The sequence below is a fragment of the Gracilinanus agilis genome, chromosome 6, assembly GCF_016433145.1.
Source record: "Gracilinanus agilis isolate LMUSP501 chromosome 6, AgileGrace, whole genome shotgun sequence".
Classification (NCBI taxonomy): Eukaryota; Metazoa; Chordata; class Mammalia; order Didelphimorphia; family Didelphidae; genus Gracilinanus; species Gracilinanus agilis.
The window spans coordinates 161,308,138-161,322,852 of NC_058135.1; the positions used below are offsets into that span (position 1 = coordinate 161,308,138).

Consider the following 14,715-nt stretch of genomic DNA (forward strand, 5'->3'; position numbering starts at 1 on the left):
AAACTCTCGCTACACTCGAGGCTGCCCGTTAGATTTTATTGGTAGGCTAAGGTGCTAGCGAAGAGCTCCCCACTATAGCCCAGAACAGACTTCTGGAAAGAATGAAATCTTTCTCTTATCTCGGGTAACCCCCCTAGTCTCTGCCTGTCTGGCGTCTAACGGGCTCAATTCTGTCCCAAGTGGAGGCAATGCCTGGTAGCTCAGGTTACAGTCTTGACTGCACTCTTCTCTCCCTCTTTTTCAATCCCCTCTCCGTCCCACCCCATCGGTTCGACGCTCTTTATGACGTATGGGCGGCGCCCAAGTCCGGAGGGGGCCCAAGGTGGGGGTGGAGTGTATATAGATGCACCTTTCCCGTGGAGTGGTCAATTGGAGAGCGCCAACGTCCCCAGCTAGAAAGTGTTTCTGAAGGTGCCGAAGGGTTAGCCAGGAAAGCGCGAGAGCGCTACCGCTGTGGGAAGATGAAGCGGCTTCTTGTTGTGTTCCCCCTGTTCGTGATGCTTCTGATCGAGGACTTCACAGGTAGAGGGCACAGGTTGGGACGGACCAGGTTCCGCCTTCCCTCCTCTTCCCTCCTACCCTCCCACTGGAGAAGATGGTGGGGGGAGTGCATTTAAGGGACACGTCTAGCCTACAATAAGTTTTCCATTTACTTAACACCTTTAGGGGAAGAGGCACTGAGACTCGGAGGGAACCGTTAAGTTCGGTGTGTTTCTTTACCCTTAAAAAGGGGCAGTTGGATTGGATCTCAGTCCAAATCGTAAAACCCTAGCTTGGTAGACATCTGTTGCCTTTAGCAAGGAGAGGGCACAGGTGGAACTGGCCAGATCCCTCCTTATCTCCTCTTCCCTCCCTCCAGCAGAGAAGATGGGGACATTTTTTTTTAAGTTTTTTATTTTGAATATTTTCCCATAGTTACATATTTCATGTTCTTTCCCTCTGATGGGGAAAATTTTTAAGGGAAATGACTAGCATGCAAGGAGATTTCTATTGACTTTAACACCTTTAGGAGAAGAGGCTGGGTGGGGGTGGGCAGGAGAAGATGGGGACACTGCACTGATAAAATTACAGATCCAGTCCCACCCCCCTCCAAGACAGTGTTATCGAACATTACTTTACATTTTGTACAAAATGTCCTGCCGGGTGATGAAAAGATTTCAGAAGCCAAGTATGTAGCTAGGAGTCTACCAAAGAGTTTTCTTCATCTTTGATTCCCTTACTTTCTCTATGTGAGGGCTTTTCTCTCCCTAATGTTTAGTTACCAAATCCCTGTTACTTAGCAGGGAAAATGTTGATAAAATAAGGATCAGAGTAGTCTTTTTAATGACAAAAGTGATCCTACCATACATACATGTACGTGAATTCTCAGTACTTGTATTGAAGAACACTTGTGAGAACAATATTTGAAAGGCACTTAAACACCTTTACAACATTTCTAACAAGTAGAATCCATTCTTTGTTTGAATGCTTCCAGCAAGGAAAACTCAATTCATCAGACGACCAATCTGTTCCACTTTAGGGTATCTAAGCCTAACTTTACCTCTTTGCCCCTTCAATGGAGACCCCATAGTCTGCCTTCTGACATGAAGCTCTACAGGTCTAATAATCCCTCTTCAACGTGTTAGCCCCTAGAACACATTAACACAGATTTTATGTTCTCTCTGTGTCTTTTCCAGGCCAATGATCCAAAGTTCTTTCAGCTAATTTTCATATTCCTGACCTGGAGGCTTTTCATCCTCCAGGTGGCTTTCCTCTGGGGGCTTTTCATTTTATTATCATCTTAGAAAATGTGGCTTCTTCTAGATAATGCTTTATTTGTGGTCTGATCTCATAAGAGGCAAAGAGAATTTGTTAATTGCTTACTCTGAGCCAGGCAACTATGTTATCACTTCTTTAATGCTAAGAGGCTCCTTAAGATTAAATGAATTTTTCTGGCTGCATGCCACATTTGACTCTTACCAAGTTTGTAGTCCACTAAAACGATGGGCTCTTTTTCAAATGAACAGTTGCTACCTTGCCATACCTCCCCCATATTATACTTCACAACTAGACAAGGTTAGTCTTAGGCTAACTTGTATCATTATATATTGGGTGTCAGTGACATACCAAATGTTATAAAAATAAAATGTAGAATTAAGGGTAATCAGAGACAGATGAGACTTCAGAAAGTTTCCAGCTGGTAGGGTATAGAGTTTATATAAAGCTGGATAAATATGATTATTTTTCTTTTAATTCAAAGCCACTGAAAACAGGAATATTATTACTTTTAAAAAATAACCATATTCAACTTTACTCTGAGGTCTGAAACTCCCAAGTCCACTAAACACATAAAAAAGGTCACAAACAAAAGAAATAAAAGGTCTCTCTGAGAGCCTCCAAGGGAAGTGTGAAAGAGCAACCAAATTCTAACCAGTGGGTGGGTTTAGCATGGGGAAGAAAAGGTGCTTTAGAAGGATGAATGAGAATAATGGTTTTAGACCTGGATCGACTTGAAAATGCAACACTTATGAAAGTATAATATTTTATTTATGGAATGCTTTTTAAAATAATGTTCTTTGATTTCTTTTAGTGGTTTCTTCCTATGATGCTTTCTATGATGTTGACACTGGTGCAATAATAGTAGTAAGTAGGAAATAACTTTTCTTGTTTTCATTTATGCTAAAGAAAGTGTCACACAATTAGACTTGAATATCATTAGACATCTAGATATAGGTCTAGCCCAAAGCAATGGAAGCCCTTGACTTCTTTTCAGACACTAGTGTCTTGTGAGGCATATGAATTTCATTAAAAAGTGCTACATTTTGAAAGTCTGGGAAATTATTTTATTTTTCTCAGTTTTAATGTGTTGATATCACATAATGGGAATTATTGAATCTAAAACTTGGAGAGCAATTAGAAATCATACAAGTATGATTTTATATAAGAATTCTATAGCTTTTGGGGGGGACCAGACATGTAGTTTCATTAGTCAGTCAAACAACATTGATTAATGCACTATGCTAAGTGCTGAATGTACAAAGAAAAGCAAAAGCAAATCCTTGCCCTCAAGGAGTTTACAATCTAATGGAAGAAGACACCATACAAAATGAAGCAGAATAGCAGGAGAGAAGGTACCTGGCAGGTAAGTATGATGGACAAGTCCAGAGAAGTTCAATTGGGTGAGAAAGTAAGAATGTCTGACTTGGGCTTTCTCTCTAAATGGAGGGTCTGGATGAAGAGCTCTCCATCCTCTCTAATTAGAAGGGGTGGGGCTCAGGAACAGAATACTGATGAGGTGAGTTTTAGGGAATAATATTCCAGGATGAAGAGGTTGCTGGAAGGAAATTTTGGTATGGTAGCATCTTTCATTAATGTAGATTAGCAGCTCATCTCTAATGAATAATCTTAGAGAATTTCCTGAGACACTGAGAGTAACTTACCTCTTCAGGATCATACCCTTAGTGGATGTCAAAGTCAGGATCTGAACCCAGGTCTTCCCTTACTCCAAAGATAACACTACTGGTTGTGGTGTGGACTACTGTTTGTAAGAAGGAAATTTAATTAAGCAGCCTCTCAGTATGATAAATTGCAACTGTATGATTTGTAATAAAAACATAGTCCAGGCAAGATTCTGTATATGTAACCATATAAAGAATGTAGTTCTAGGATAGTATCTGAGTAATAGTCTTAAGTGTGTATATTGCTATATTAATCCTGAGCATATGATTACACATTATGGTTTTTATATTAAATTGATTCAAGTAAGAGATCCAGAGTCTTTGCTCTCACACTCTGAAATTTTGCAATAGTGGAAAAATTGAATATAAGGAGCCCAGGTCACAATGTCCTGTCCATGACCTGTAAGTTCTTGTTACTTTCAATCAAGAATGATCCCTATAAGTCTTTTTTCTCACTCTGTAAATTCCACATTTTGCCTTTAAAAACAAATCTGTCTATGATGGTGATCAGAGTCTCAGATCTTACTGGGGGCATCTTCAAAGCTCTGACTTGCTTGCCTTGCTCACCCAACAAAGGCAGACATTGCTCAGAGAGTACTTTCCCCAGTCTTTTTCCTTTCATACTTTGATGACTAGAATCATGCATCAAACTGGTCAAGACTCTAAAACTGGGTGTAAGAATACTGCTGGACAAATATAATTAAATGTATGGTACAGAACACCAAGTATTCAGAAAATGTACTTTTTATAATTTGAGTTACAAAGATTCTAGAGATATGTGTAAATTGTTGATTTAATGCTCTTAATTGGTCCCAACACTTAGGATTTTAATGTCATGGTCAAGGAGAAAGGGAGAGAGAGAGAGAGAGAGAGAGAGAGAGAGAGAGAGAGAGAGAGAGAGTTTTAACCAGAGTTTCTAAGTCTTTCAGATTTATCTGTTTTTACAATATTGTTAAAATTGAATGAATTTTTCTCCTGTTTTTGGTCATTATGCTCTGGTATCAGTTCATACAAGTCTTCACAGGTTTTTCTGAAAATAACCCTTTCATCATTTCTTATAACTAAATAGTATTGTATCACATTCATATATCAGAACTTGTTCTTCATGCCCAATTAATGTGTACTCTCTGTTTCCAGTTTTTTGCCACCACAGAAAGAGCAGATTCCAATACTTCTGTATACATGAGTCCTTTTTCTCTTTGATTTCTTTGGGGGTATAGACCTAGTGGCACTATCTCTGGTTGAAAGGGGGCAAACAATTTCATAGCTTTGGGGGCATATTTCCAAATTGCTTTCCAGAATGGCTTGATTATTTTGGACCATTCTGTTAGAACCACAGTTCTACCAATAGTGCATTAATAGATTAATCTGTATTGATGTAACTATTTTCTTACAAGCCCCCTAGCATTTGCCATTTTCTTTTCTTTTTTTTCTCATCTCTGCAAACTAATGGGGTAAAGTTATACCTCAGAATTGTTTTAAATTGCATTCTCTAATTATTAGTAATTTAGAGCATTAAAAACTTTTTAAATTAGGGAATGTCTCTTTTTCTTTTAATTTTGAATCAGTTTCCTATCTTAGAAATGAGACCTTTAGTTAGAGAAACTTACAAATTTATTTCTTCTGATTTATGTTTCTATTCTAATTTTAATTGCTTCTGTACAGAACTTTTTTGACTCTAAATGATCAAAATTTTACTTCCTGTGATCATTTCTATATCATTTGGTCATGAATCCTTTTTCTATCCATAACCAAAGTAAATCACATTGCTTCTTAAGGAATATTCCAAGATTTTATTAAAAGGAATTAGTAACCCTTTATTGCCCTTGGCCAGAAGATGAGCAAAGCTATAGAATCTAATGGATTTCTATAGCTTTCTATTTTATTTTAGAAAAAACAGCTACATAGTGAACTGTTAAATCAAAGGATCTTCTAAAACATCATATCTATTCATCTTTCAACAAATTCTAAGGCTTTATGATGATCTGTTATTACAAAGGTGTACTTTTTGATTATGTAGCAAAGCTTCAGATAGTTCTTTTTAAAAAAATCACATGCTAATTTAGTTTTTGAAATATAAGAGGGAATATCTTACGATATCCTGCTATTTGAAAACTTTCTTTCCCAGACTTTTTGTTAATTCTCTCTTTTCCTAGCCGGACTGCAAAATATATGGCAATCCAGGATGTCCAAGAGACTTAAACCCTGTATGTGGAACAGACGCCTTAACCTATCCTAATGAATGTTCACTTTGTGCGAAAAACAGGTAATGTACAACAATGGACCACTCCAGTCTATTCCACACCTCCATTCCCTCTTAATCCTTATTAAGTAAAGGAATCAGATGTTGAATGGCTCTTATTCCCAGAATGACTGCAAGAGTCAGACTTGAAAAGAATGACTCTGATATGGTTGGGTGTTTCTCTGCTGTCTTAAATTAAGGAAAGACAAAAATCAAGAAATTCAAACCACAGGATTGAGAGATGGAAGGGATCATCCAGTCTAGTCCAACTACCTTGATTCGGGGGATAATTTCAGGGGATGGAAAAGTAGTCAGTATTTTTGGTTCATTTCCCAACATTAAGCAGTAAATGTTCTTTAATTTTTTTTCAATTAACATACATTTATTTTCTTCCTTCCATTTCCCTCATCTATTGAAAAAGAAAAAAGAAAACTCTTATGAAATTCTGGCACTATTTACTTCAATAATCAGTGTAGATGAGTATAATAATTGTTTAAATTTGTAGAGTGTTCCTGGAAAATAAGTATTATTATTATCCTATTTAACATATGGAGTAACTGACTCTCAGAGATTAGGTGACTTGTCAAGCTGTTCATATTTAACAACTGAGGCAAGATTCAATCTCAGTTCTTTTTGAACTGATCAGCAGCTAGGTACTCACAATTTCTGCTTTAAAACCACAAATTCTTAGTGGTTTGGCTTTGGATACATGCAAAGTCTCCACATAGGGGCAGCTAGGTGGTTCAATGGGTAAAATGCCAGGGTTGGAGTTGGAAGGACCTAAGTTCAAATTTGGTCCCAGATACTTCCTACCTGTGTGATCTTGGACAAGTCACTTTAACTCAATTACCTAACCCTTAGCACTCTTCTGCCTTGGAATTTAGTATTGAATATAAGACGGAAGGTAAAGATTTCAAAACAAAACCCAAAACTCCAAAGTCTCCACATACTCTTGTCTATGCTCCCCACCAGAGATGCCAAGGTGCTCCTTGCTGATAGAAATTCCAGGAGGTACAGACACTGTACTTTTTCTCTCCCATCAGAGTCCATAGGTCACCCAGAATTGAATGAGCACCCTCCTCAGGGATTAAAGTTACAAAGCATGCAAAGATAAAAATGCCTGGCGTACTATAAAGCAGTGATCATCAAAACAATATGGTACTGGCTAAGAGATAGAAGGGTGGATCAATGGAATAGACTTGGGGTAAATGACCTCAGCAAACTAGTATTCGATAAAACCAAAGATCCCAGCTTTTGGGAAAAGAACCCACTATTCAACAAAAACATGTTGGGAAAATTGGAAAACAGTACAGGAGAAATTAGGTCTAGATCAACATATCTTACACCCTATACCAAGATAAATTCAAAATGAGTAAATGAATTAAATATAGAGAAATTATAAGTAAATTTGGTGAACATAGAATAATATACCTGCCAGATCTATGGGAAAGGAGTAATTTAAGATCAAACAAGAGAAAGAAAACATTTCAAGTTGTAAAATGAATAATTATGATTATATTAAATTTAAAAGTTTTCATACAAACAAAACCAATGCAACCAAAATGAGAAGGGAAGCAACAAACTGGGAAAAAAGTTTTATAACAAAAATTTCTGATTAAGGTTTAATTTCTCAAATATATAAGGAACTAAGTCAAATGTATGAGAAATCAAGCCATTACCCAACTGACAAATGTCAAGGAATATAAATAGGCAGTTTTCAGATTGAGAAATCAAAACTATCAATAATCAAATGAAAAAGTGTTTTGAATCCCTCCTGATTAGAGAAATGCAAATCAAAACAACCATGAGGTACCATCTGACACCTAGCAGATTGGCCAATGTGACAATAGAGGAAAATAATAAATGTTGGAGGGGATGTGGCAAAATTGGGACACAAATGCATTTCTGGTGGAGTTGTGAATTGATCCAACCATTCTGGAAGTCAATTTGGAATTATGCCCAAAGGGCTTTAAAAGACTACATGCTCTTTGATCCAGCAATACCACTACTAGGATTGTACCCTAAAGAGATAATAAAAAAGGGTTGTACAAAATATTCAAAGCCATACTCTTTGTGGTGGCAAAAAACTGGAAAATGAGTGTCCCTCAATTGGGGACTGGCTGAACAAATTATCGTATATGACTGTGCTATAAGGAATGGTGAACTGCTTGATTTCTGTAAGAATTGCAAAGACCTACATGAATTTATGCAGAATGAAATAAGCAGGACCAGGAGAACATTATACACATTGTGGAATGATCAAATGTAATTGACCCTGCTATTAAAGGCAATGATGCAGGACAACTCTGAGGGACTTATGAGAAAGAATGCTACCCATATTTAGAGAAAAAACTGTGGGAGTAGAAATCCAGAAGAAAAACATATGATTTATTACTTGTTTATATGGGTATGTGATTTAGGGTTTTGATTTAAAAGATTATTACAAAAACGAACAATATGGAAACGGGTATCAAGTGATAGCACACGAATGGAATTTCTTGTCGGCTTTGGGAGGGGAGAGGGAAAAAGGGAGAGAAAATAAATCATAACCATGGGGAAGTATTTAAAAATTTTAAAAAAAGATACAAAGGACTTTGTAGGGAAATAATTGGTTTTGTTCCATTTTGAGACAGGGTAAGCCATTATTGGGAACCTCTGTTCTGTTTGCAGGGAACTTGGCAAGGACATCCAAATAAAATGGAGGGGGTTTTGCTAATGGGACAACGGACACAGAAGAAAATACTGCTGAGAGAAAAACCTTTCAAATGAGAGCATCATCTGCAATTTTAGCTTCTGCTTTTTAAGTTTCATAAATTTGGCTGACTGGCTTTCCTGCTACTTCCCAGAGGATTTATTACTCAAGATCTAATTGAGAGGGGGATATGGGAAAGAACCATCTGCAGTGTCCATATAAAATGTCTGTTGTTAATCCCTTTGCAGGGTCTCCCCTCCTAGCCCTAGCCAAGGTGGTCTTAACCTGGTGGTTTCAACATTGTCTCCAAGCCTGAATAAAACCAGCTTTTAGTTCCCCTGCAATGTGAGAGTATCACTGCCTTCTGTGCAGCATGCTGACTGCTTTCCTTCACATGTAGCATTCCTTTTGGGCTGAAGGTACATTTCACAGGACAGGGACAGCCACCCTTTGATGAAGCCCAATGTCTGCCTTTTCACTTTGGATTTTCTAATCCAGGTAGTTTGTAGTCCTGTGCCCTGCACACAAAAAATCAAGAAATATTTGGTTTTGTTCCATTTTGAGACAGGGTAAGCCATTATTGGGAACCTAGCTTAAGTTGAGGCTATCAAGTGACAGAAATTTAGGAAGTAGTTTTGGGCTCTAGTAGCCCTATGTGTTTCAGAATAGATGGAAGAAGCTGCCTTTATTTCCCCTTCTTAGGTTTGGTTCAGATATAGAGACTAAGAATTTCCCCTGAGCAACAGGAAAAATAGAGCAATGGCCAGAGACGTGTCACATTCAAAGAAAAAATGAATTTGGACTTATTCTTGTCATATACTGGCCTTGTGACCCTGGGCAAGTCAATTGTTAGTGACCTTCAGGCAGCTAAGATCATGACATGGAAGGTCTTGGGTTTAAATCTGGCCCCAGATACTTCCCTGTGCAATCACTTAACCACTTAACCCTCATTGCCTAGCCCTTACCTCTTTTCTGCCTTAGAACCAACCAATGCACAATATTGTGAGGGGAGAGTATCAGCTATTGGTCCTGAGCCCTCAGATTAATAGTTGCCATGGGACTTGAAGAGCATTCTGCTTGTCTAGTCCTGAACCAGCATTGTGCTTAGCCTCGGTTATAGGAAGAATCCCCATCTCTGTTTAGATTCTAAGTGTTTGGGAGGGTTGATGTCCCAAATAATGCAATCTAAAGGCAGGTGGTCAAGGATTTGCTTACCACAGCATGAAACCATCATAGAGCTCCAATATGGCAGCCTCAGAGAATAGCAAGGGGGTGAGGGAAATGCAGACCTGAGAACAACCTTGAGATATATATAACAATACGATGGAGTTGTCTCAATTCTGTAACCCAAACTGGAGCTATAATTCTGTCCCTTCTCCCCCTTGCAACCCTTCTTTCCCTCCAGTGCCCAAGGGACCAGGATGGCTTTGCATCACACCATTCCCAAATGCATAGAATCAGTATTCCTTTCTGTGAGCCCCATCAGAAACTTGTACCAACTCCTGGAAACCGTGTAAGCTGAGCTAACTGGCTTGACCCTAAGGCACAAAGGGGAAAATGAGGATATGGAAAAGCTAATTACTGTGTGAGTGTATGTGAGAGAGAGACAGACAGAAAGACAGAGAGACAGACAGATGGGGCAGAGGGAAGAACACAGAGGCACGAATGACAAGACCCTGGGCACAGGATCACAAGTTTGGAGCTTAATTAAATTGGCCCCTATTGGCTGTATAGACCAATTTCCAATACCACCACTCCTGCCCTTCACAGATGAGGAAACTGGAAGGCCAAGGACCTTAAATTCATTCAATAGACATTAAGCACCTACTATGTTCCAGGCACTGTGCTAAGCACTGAGCATACAACAAGAGACAAAAGACAGTCCCTGCCCTCCCTTAATGGAGCAGACAACATGCAAATGAATATATACAGAGTGAGCTATGTCCAGGATAAATAGGAAATGATTCAAAGAGGGAAAGCTCTGGAATGAGGAGGAATTAGGGAAGGCTTCCTGTAGAAGGGGGGATTTTAGATGGGACCTAAAGGACTTCACACAGCTAGTAAGTGCCTTAGATCTGATTTGGACCCAGTTCTTTGGACTCCTTCCATGGTATTATGTTGTCTTTCCAGCTAATGGGTGAGAAATAGTATTTTAAGTACTTCATGGGCATTTGTTTATGCATTGTCTCTAAAGGCCCTGGGCCAGGAGGCTTCACCAAATGAAAAATCACTTACCCACAGAACACAAACTACATGCTGACTTTCCTTCTTCCCCAGAACACTAACTCCAGCCAGCAAGTGGGCACACCTCAAGGGAAACAAGGGTCTCTTGTCCAGCAGCTAAATTCATTTCTTCTTCTGTTCTTGTTCTTGTTCTCATTCTTCTTTAAAAATAAAATCCCCCACTTTCTCTCTTAGAATTAATACCGTGTATTGGTTTTAAGGTAGAAGAGTGGAAAGGGCTAGGCAAAGGGGGTTATGTGACATGCCCAGGAAAAATCTGAGTTCAAATTTGAACTCAGGACCTTCTGTGTCTGGGCCTGGCTCTCAATCCACTGAGACACTTAGCTGCCCTCCAAATTTATTTCTTACTGTATCACCCCACATCAATAGATTAAAGATGGAAGTTGCCTTAGAGATAATCTAGTCCAATTCCCCTCATTTTGCAGATGAGAGAACTAAGTCCACAAAGGTTAATCATACATTTACATAGTGTTTGAAGGTAGACAAAATGTTTTCCTCATCACCCTGTGAGGTGGATATAGAGTATTCTTAGCCTTATTTTACAAATGGGAAAACTGAGCTCTTAGGAGGTTAATTGATTTTTCCAAAGCTAAGCTTGGTAAGCAGCAGACTCAGGATTTGAACTCGGTTCCCTTACTCTGCTGCTTATTAGGAGCCAAGAAGAGGACTTTGTGTGCCAGGAGAGTGTGCCCATGAAGATAGCCTTCCAGAGGTATAGGCTCCTCCTTGAGAAGCCTTTTTAGTGTTTCCACATCTGACAAGAAAAATAAACTCATGGATTCATATCAGAATATGTTCCAGCCCACCACATATTTTTCCTCAGTGTTCCTTAAGGCTGCCTTCTCTTTCAAGGAACCAAATATATGAAATCAATGTTCTTTCCTCTTAGCTCTGTCAGAAACTTGTACAGCCCTGGGGAAACATGGGCAGATAGCTAGCAAGCTGAGCCAGGTGTGGGTCATTGAGGCATCAAGGGAAGCAGAGAGTGGTGGAGTGCTATCTAAAAGCTAAGCAAAGGCTTGAAGTCAGTTTTATTCTATTCGTGCCTGCACTGTGTGGCTAGGCTTATTCCTTCAATTGTAAGAGTGACTTCTTTAGGAAAGACAGTCTTGCTGGAGCATTTAGAATGGATGGGAAATCTGGAGTGAAGAAATATCTCCATGAGCTTCTTCAGTCCCAAAGAGAATTTTATTGCCTCATGGTTCTCTATGTTATGGCTTCATTGGAAATTTACTGGAAGCTTGCTCCAGCAGGCCAGGTATCTCAAGGGCAGGACAGTTAAGCGGCTTGAGATGGAATGAGAACAGCCAGAAACTCGGTAAGCTTGCAGCGGTTGTTCTGATCTGCCATCTGCTGACTTTAATTTTTATACCTTTTTCTTAAGATTATATACATATTGGCATGATTTCCATTCCCATCATACATTTTTTCTTAGAGATAATGGATTGTCATACATTAACTGAATTATGAAGTTATTTGATTGACATCTCTTAATTATTCTATTTTCTTTGATTATACAAAGGATACAAAAGCTTAGCAAGAAATGTTTATCATGGAATAACTGGGCTGGAAATTGTACTTTCTGTCCATCCATTGGGTGCAATTCATGCATTATAGCTTTAGTACAATAGTTAGTTACATTTTGACTAATCAAGTCAGGGATCATTATTCTTTGCTCTTACATAATTAATCAAGCAGTGATTCACTACACTAGCAGATTTCAAAAGATACAATAACACTAACCCAGGCCAGATATTGTTTCAATACCATCTTTCATTTTTCAATATTTTTTAAAGGTGACTTTGGCATGTTCTCTGAACTTGTGGGGTTAATGAAAACAGTCCAGTATTGTGAGGAGGCAGCCTGCCTTAATTTTTCATTCTTGTCCTTCCTGTGAAATATCAGTGAAACTTAAAAGCAGTTTCAGGCATCTGTGTGGGAATTGTGAAATGCTTGGGTGCAGCCTTGCTGGGAAGTTTTAAAGTCTCTTAACTTCGTATTTGCTGGTTTGTTATAGGGAGATGTTGGAGGAATTTCTATATTATTATATATTAAGGTGGGAATATCTGAGGAGTTTGTAGGGGGGCTGTAAGGGCTCTAAAATAGCCCATAATGTTCTTCTGTATTTCCCTGGGGTTGAGTTGGGATATTGACCACAATAATTCCAATAATAAAGAGTGTTAGAGAAGAGTCACACAGGGGTATCTGAGTGAGGGGTTTCCATCCTTCCTGAGGCTGCCATGTACTTCCTTGAAGTCCCCCCTGTGACCATGTCAGACAGGGTGGATTTTGATGGCCCCTGGCAGAAATTGAAAAGAAAGTCCAACTGGTAAGAAGCACTTTGTAGCTTTGGTCACTTTCCATTAATTTTCTTTTTTCCCCCCTAATTTTTAATTTATTTTAATAATTTAGAATATTTTTCCATGGTTACATGATTCATATTCTTTCCCTCCCTTCCTCCTTCCCCTGTCTCGGAACTGACAAGAAATGCCACTGGGTTTTACATGTATCACTGTTCAAAACCTATTTCTGTATTATTAATATTTGCAATAGAGTGGTCAATGAAAGTCAACATCTCCAATCATATCCCCAATGAACCATGTGATCAATCATATGTTTTTCTTCTGCATTTCTACTCCCACAGTTCTTTTTCTGGATGTGGAGTGTGTTCTTATAAGTTCCCAAGAATTGTCCTGGATCATTGCATTGCTGCTAGTAGAAAAGTCTGCTATGTTCAATTGTGCCATAGTGTATCAGTCTCTGTGTTCAATGTTCTCCTGGTTCTGCTCCTTTAGCTCTGCATCAATTCCTGGAGGTCTTTCTAGTTAACATGGAATTCCTCCAGTTCATCATTCCTTTCAGCACAATAATATTCAATTACCATAAGATACCACAATTTATTTAGCCATTCCCCAATTGATGGATACCCCTCTCATTTCTCAGTTTTTTTGCCACTCCAAAGAACTTACAAAAGAACAGTCTTTGGGTCTGCTCAGGGCTCAGGTCCTTGGCTTTGGTTGTAGGGAAAATCATGGGCAGTGCCAATCAGGTTTGGAGAAACAAGAACCTGTGAGTTGGATCTGCAACTAAGCAGGACTGCTTTGGCTCAGGTGGAAAGCTGGGCAGTCAATTTACCTTGCTAACCCTTCTTGACTACCTGGATCCTCAGCCCTGGCAACCTTTCTCCTATTAAGGCAGTTCAAGCTACTGTTTGATTCTATTATATTGGAGAGATTGACCAAAGTGGATGCAGGCCTTAGAGCATATTCAGATTTGCCCTTTCTGGTGGGTATAGAGCATTCACAGTCATTGCCCTTTTGTTTCTAATACATCATATGAAACTTTGGAAGCCTGTTTCTAGCCAGTGGTGCCTGAGCCTTAGGACCATAAAATAGTGATAAGATTTCCCATTGGCTGCAGAGACATAAACATCAATTACTTGGGAGGAACTAAGTTGTATAGAAAACAAACAAGCCACTTGCCTTTTAGGTTTTCTCCTTCTTGGAGGGAAGGAGGGAGGCAAGAACTGCTTTGAGCAGCCCAGGAAGTAGCAAGCAACCTGCATACTCTCACCTGAACACCATGTGTCTGTTAGCACTTGGTTCCTCTTTTTTGTGTGGTTGTTTTCCTCTGATCCAGGTGAATAAGTACCCAGGTCAGTCGTGTGAGGCCCTTTGCAGCAATCAGAAGTGGACAACAGAGTCCTTGGGGGGGTGGGGGGTGGTAGCATGGGATAGTGGAGGAGAAATGGTAGACAACAAAGAGACACATGATAACAGAAGTGCCTGGAGAAAGGCAGTCACCCAAGGACAAGGCAGTTTCACAAAGAGGAGTGGGAGTTTTTGAGCTTCACTGTTAGAAACCCTCTCCCCTTAGTGTTATCTATAACATCCCAAGGAGATCAGCTCCCCACCTTGGAGGCTTAATCCCACCAGGGTAAGTGGGTAATTGAGAGTATGAACATAAAAGAGTTGTGGTAATTGGTTCTGAAATTAAGTTCAGTGAACAACTGTGTGTCCTTCAAGTGGTGTCTCCAGGCCAAATCAAAATGCAAATTATATGAAATAAGATGTTTTTCTAATGTATTATTTCTTACTATA

The 14,715-nt window shown here is 39.2% G+C and overlaps 1 protein-coding gene across 1 annotated transcript; it reads left to right on the forward strand.

The window, feature by feature from the left end:
- The first annotated feature begins 461 nt into the window (after positions 1 to 461).
- Positions 462 to 8,395, forward strand: SPINK2 (serine peptidase inhibitor Kazal type 2). Its single transcript, XM_044680424.1, has 4 exons — positions 462 to 522; positions 2,570 to 2,622; positions 5,594 to 5,703; positions 8,350 to 8,395. The coding sequence occupies exons 1-4, from the start codon at positions 462 to 464 to the stop codon at positions 8,393 to 8,395; spliced, it is 270 nt and encodes an 89-aa protein (XP_044536359.1).
- The last annotated feature ends 6,320 nt before the right edge of the window (positions 8,396 to 14,715 follow it).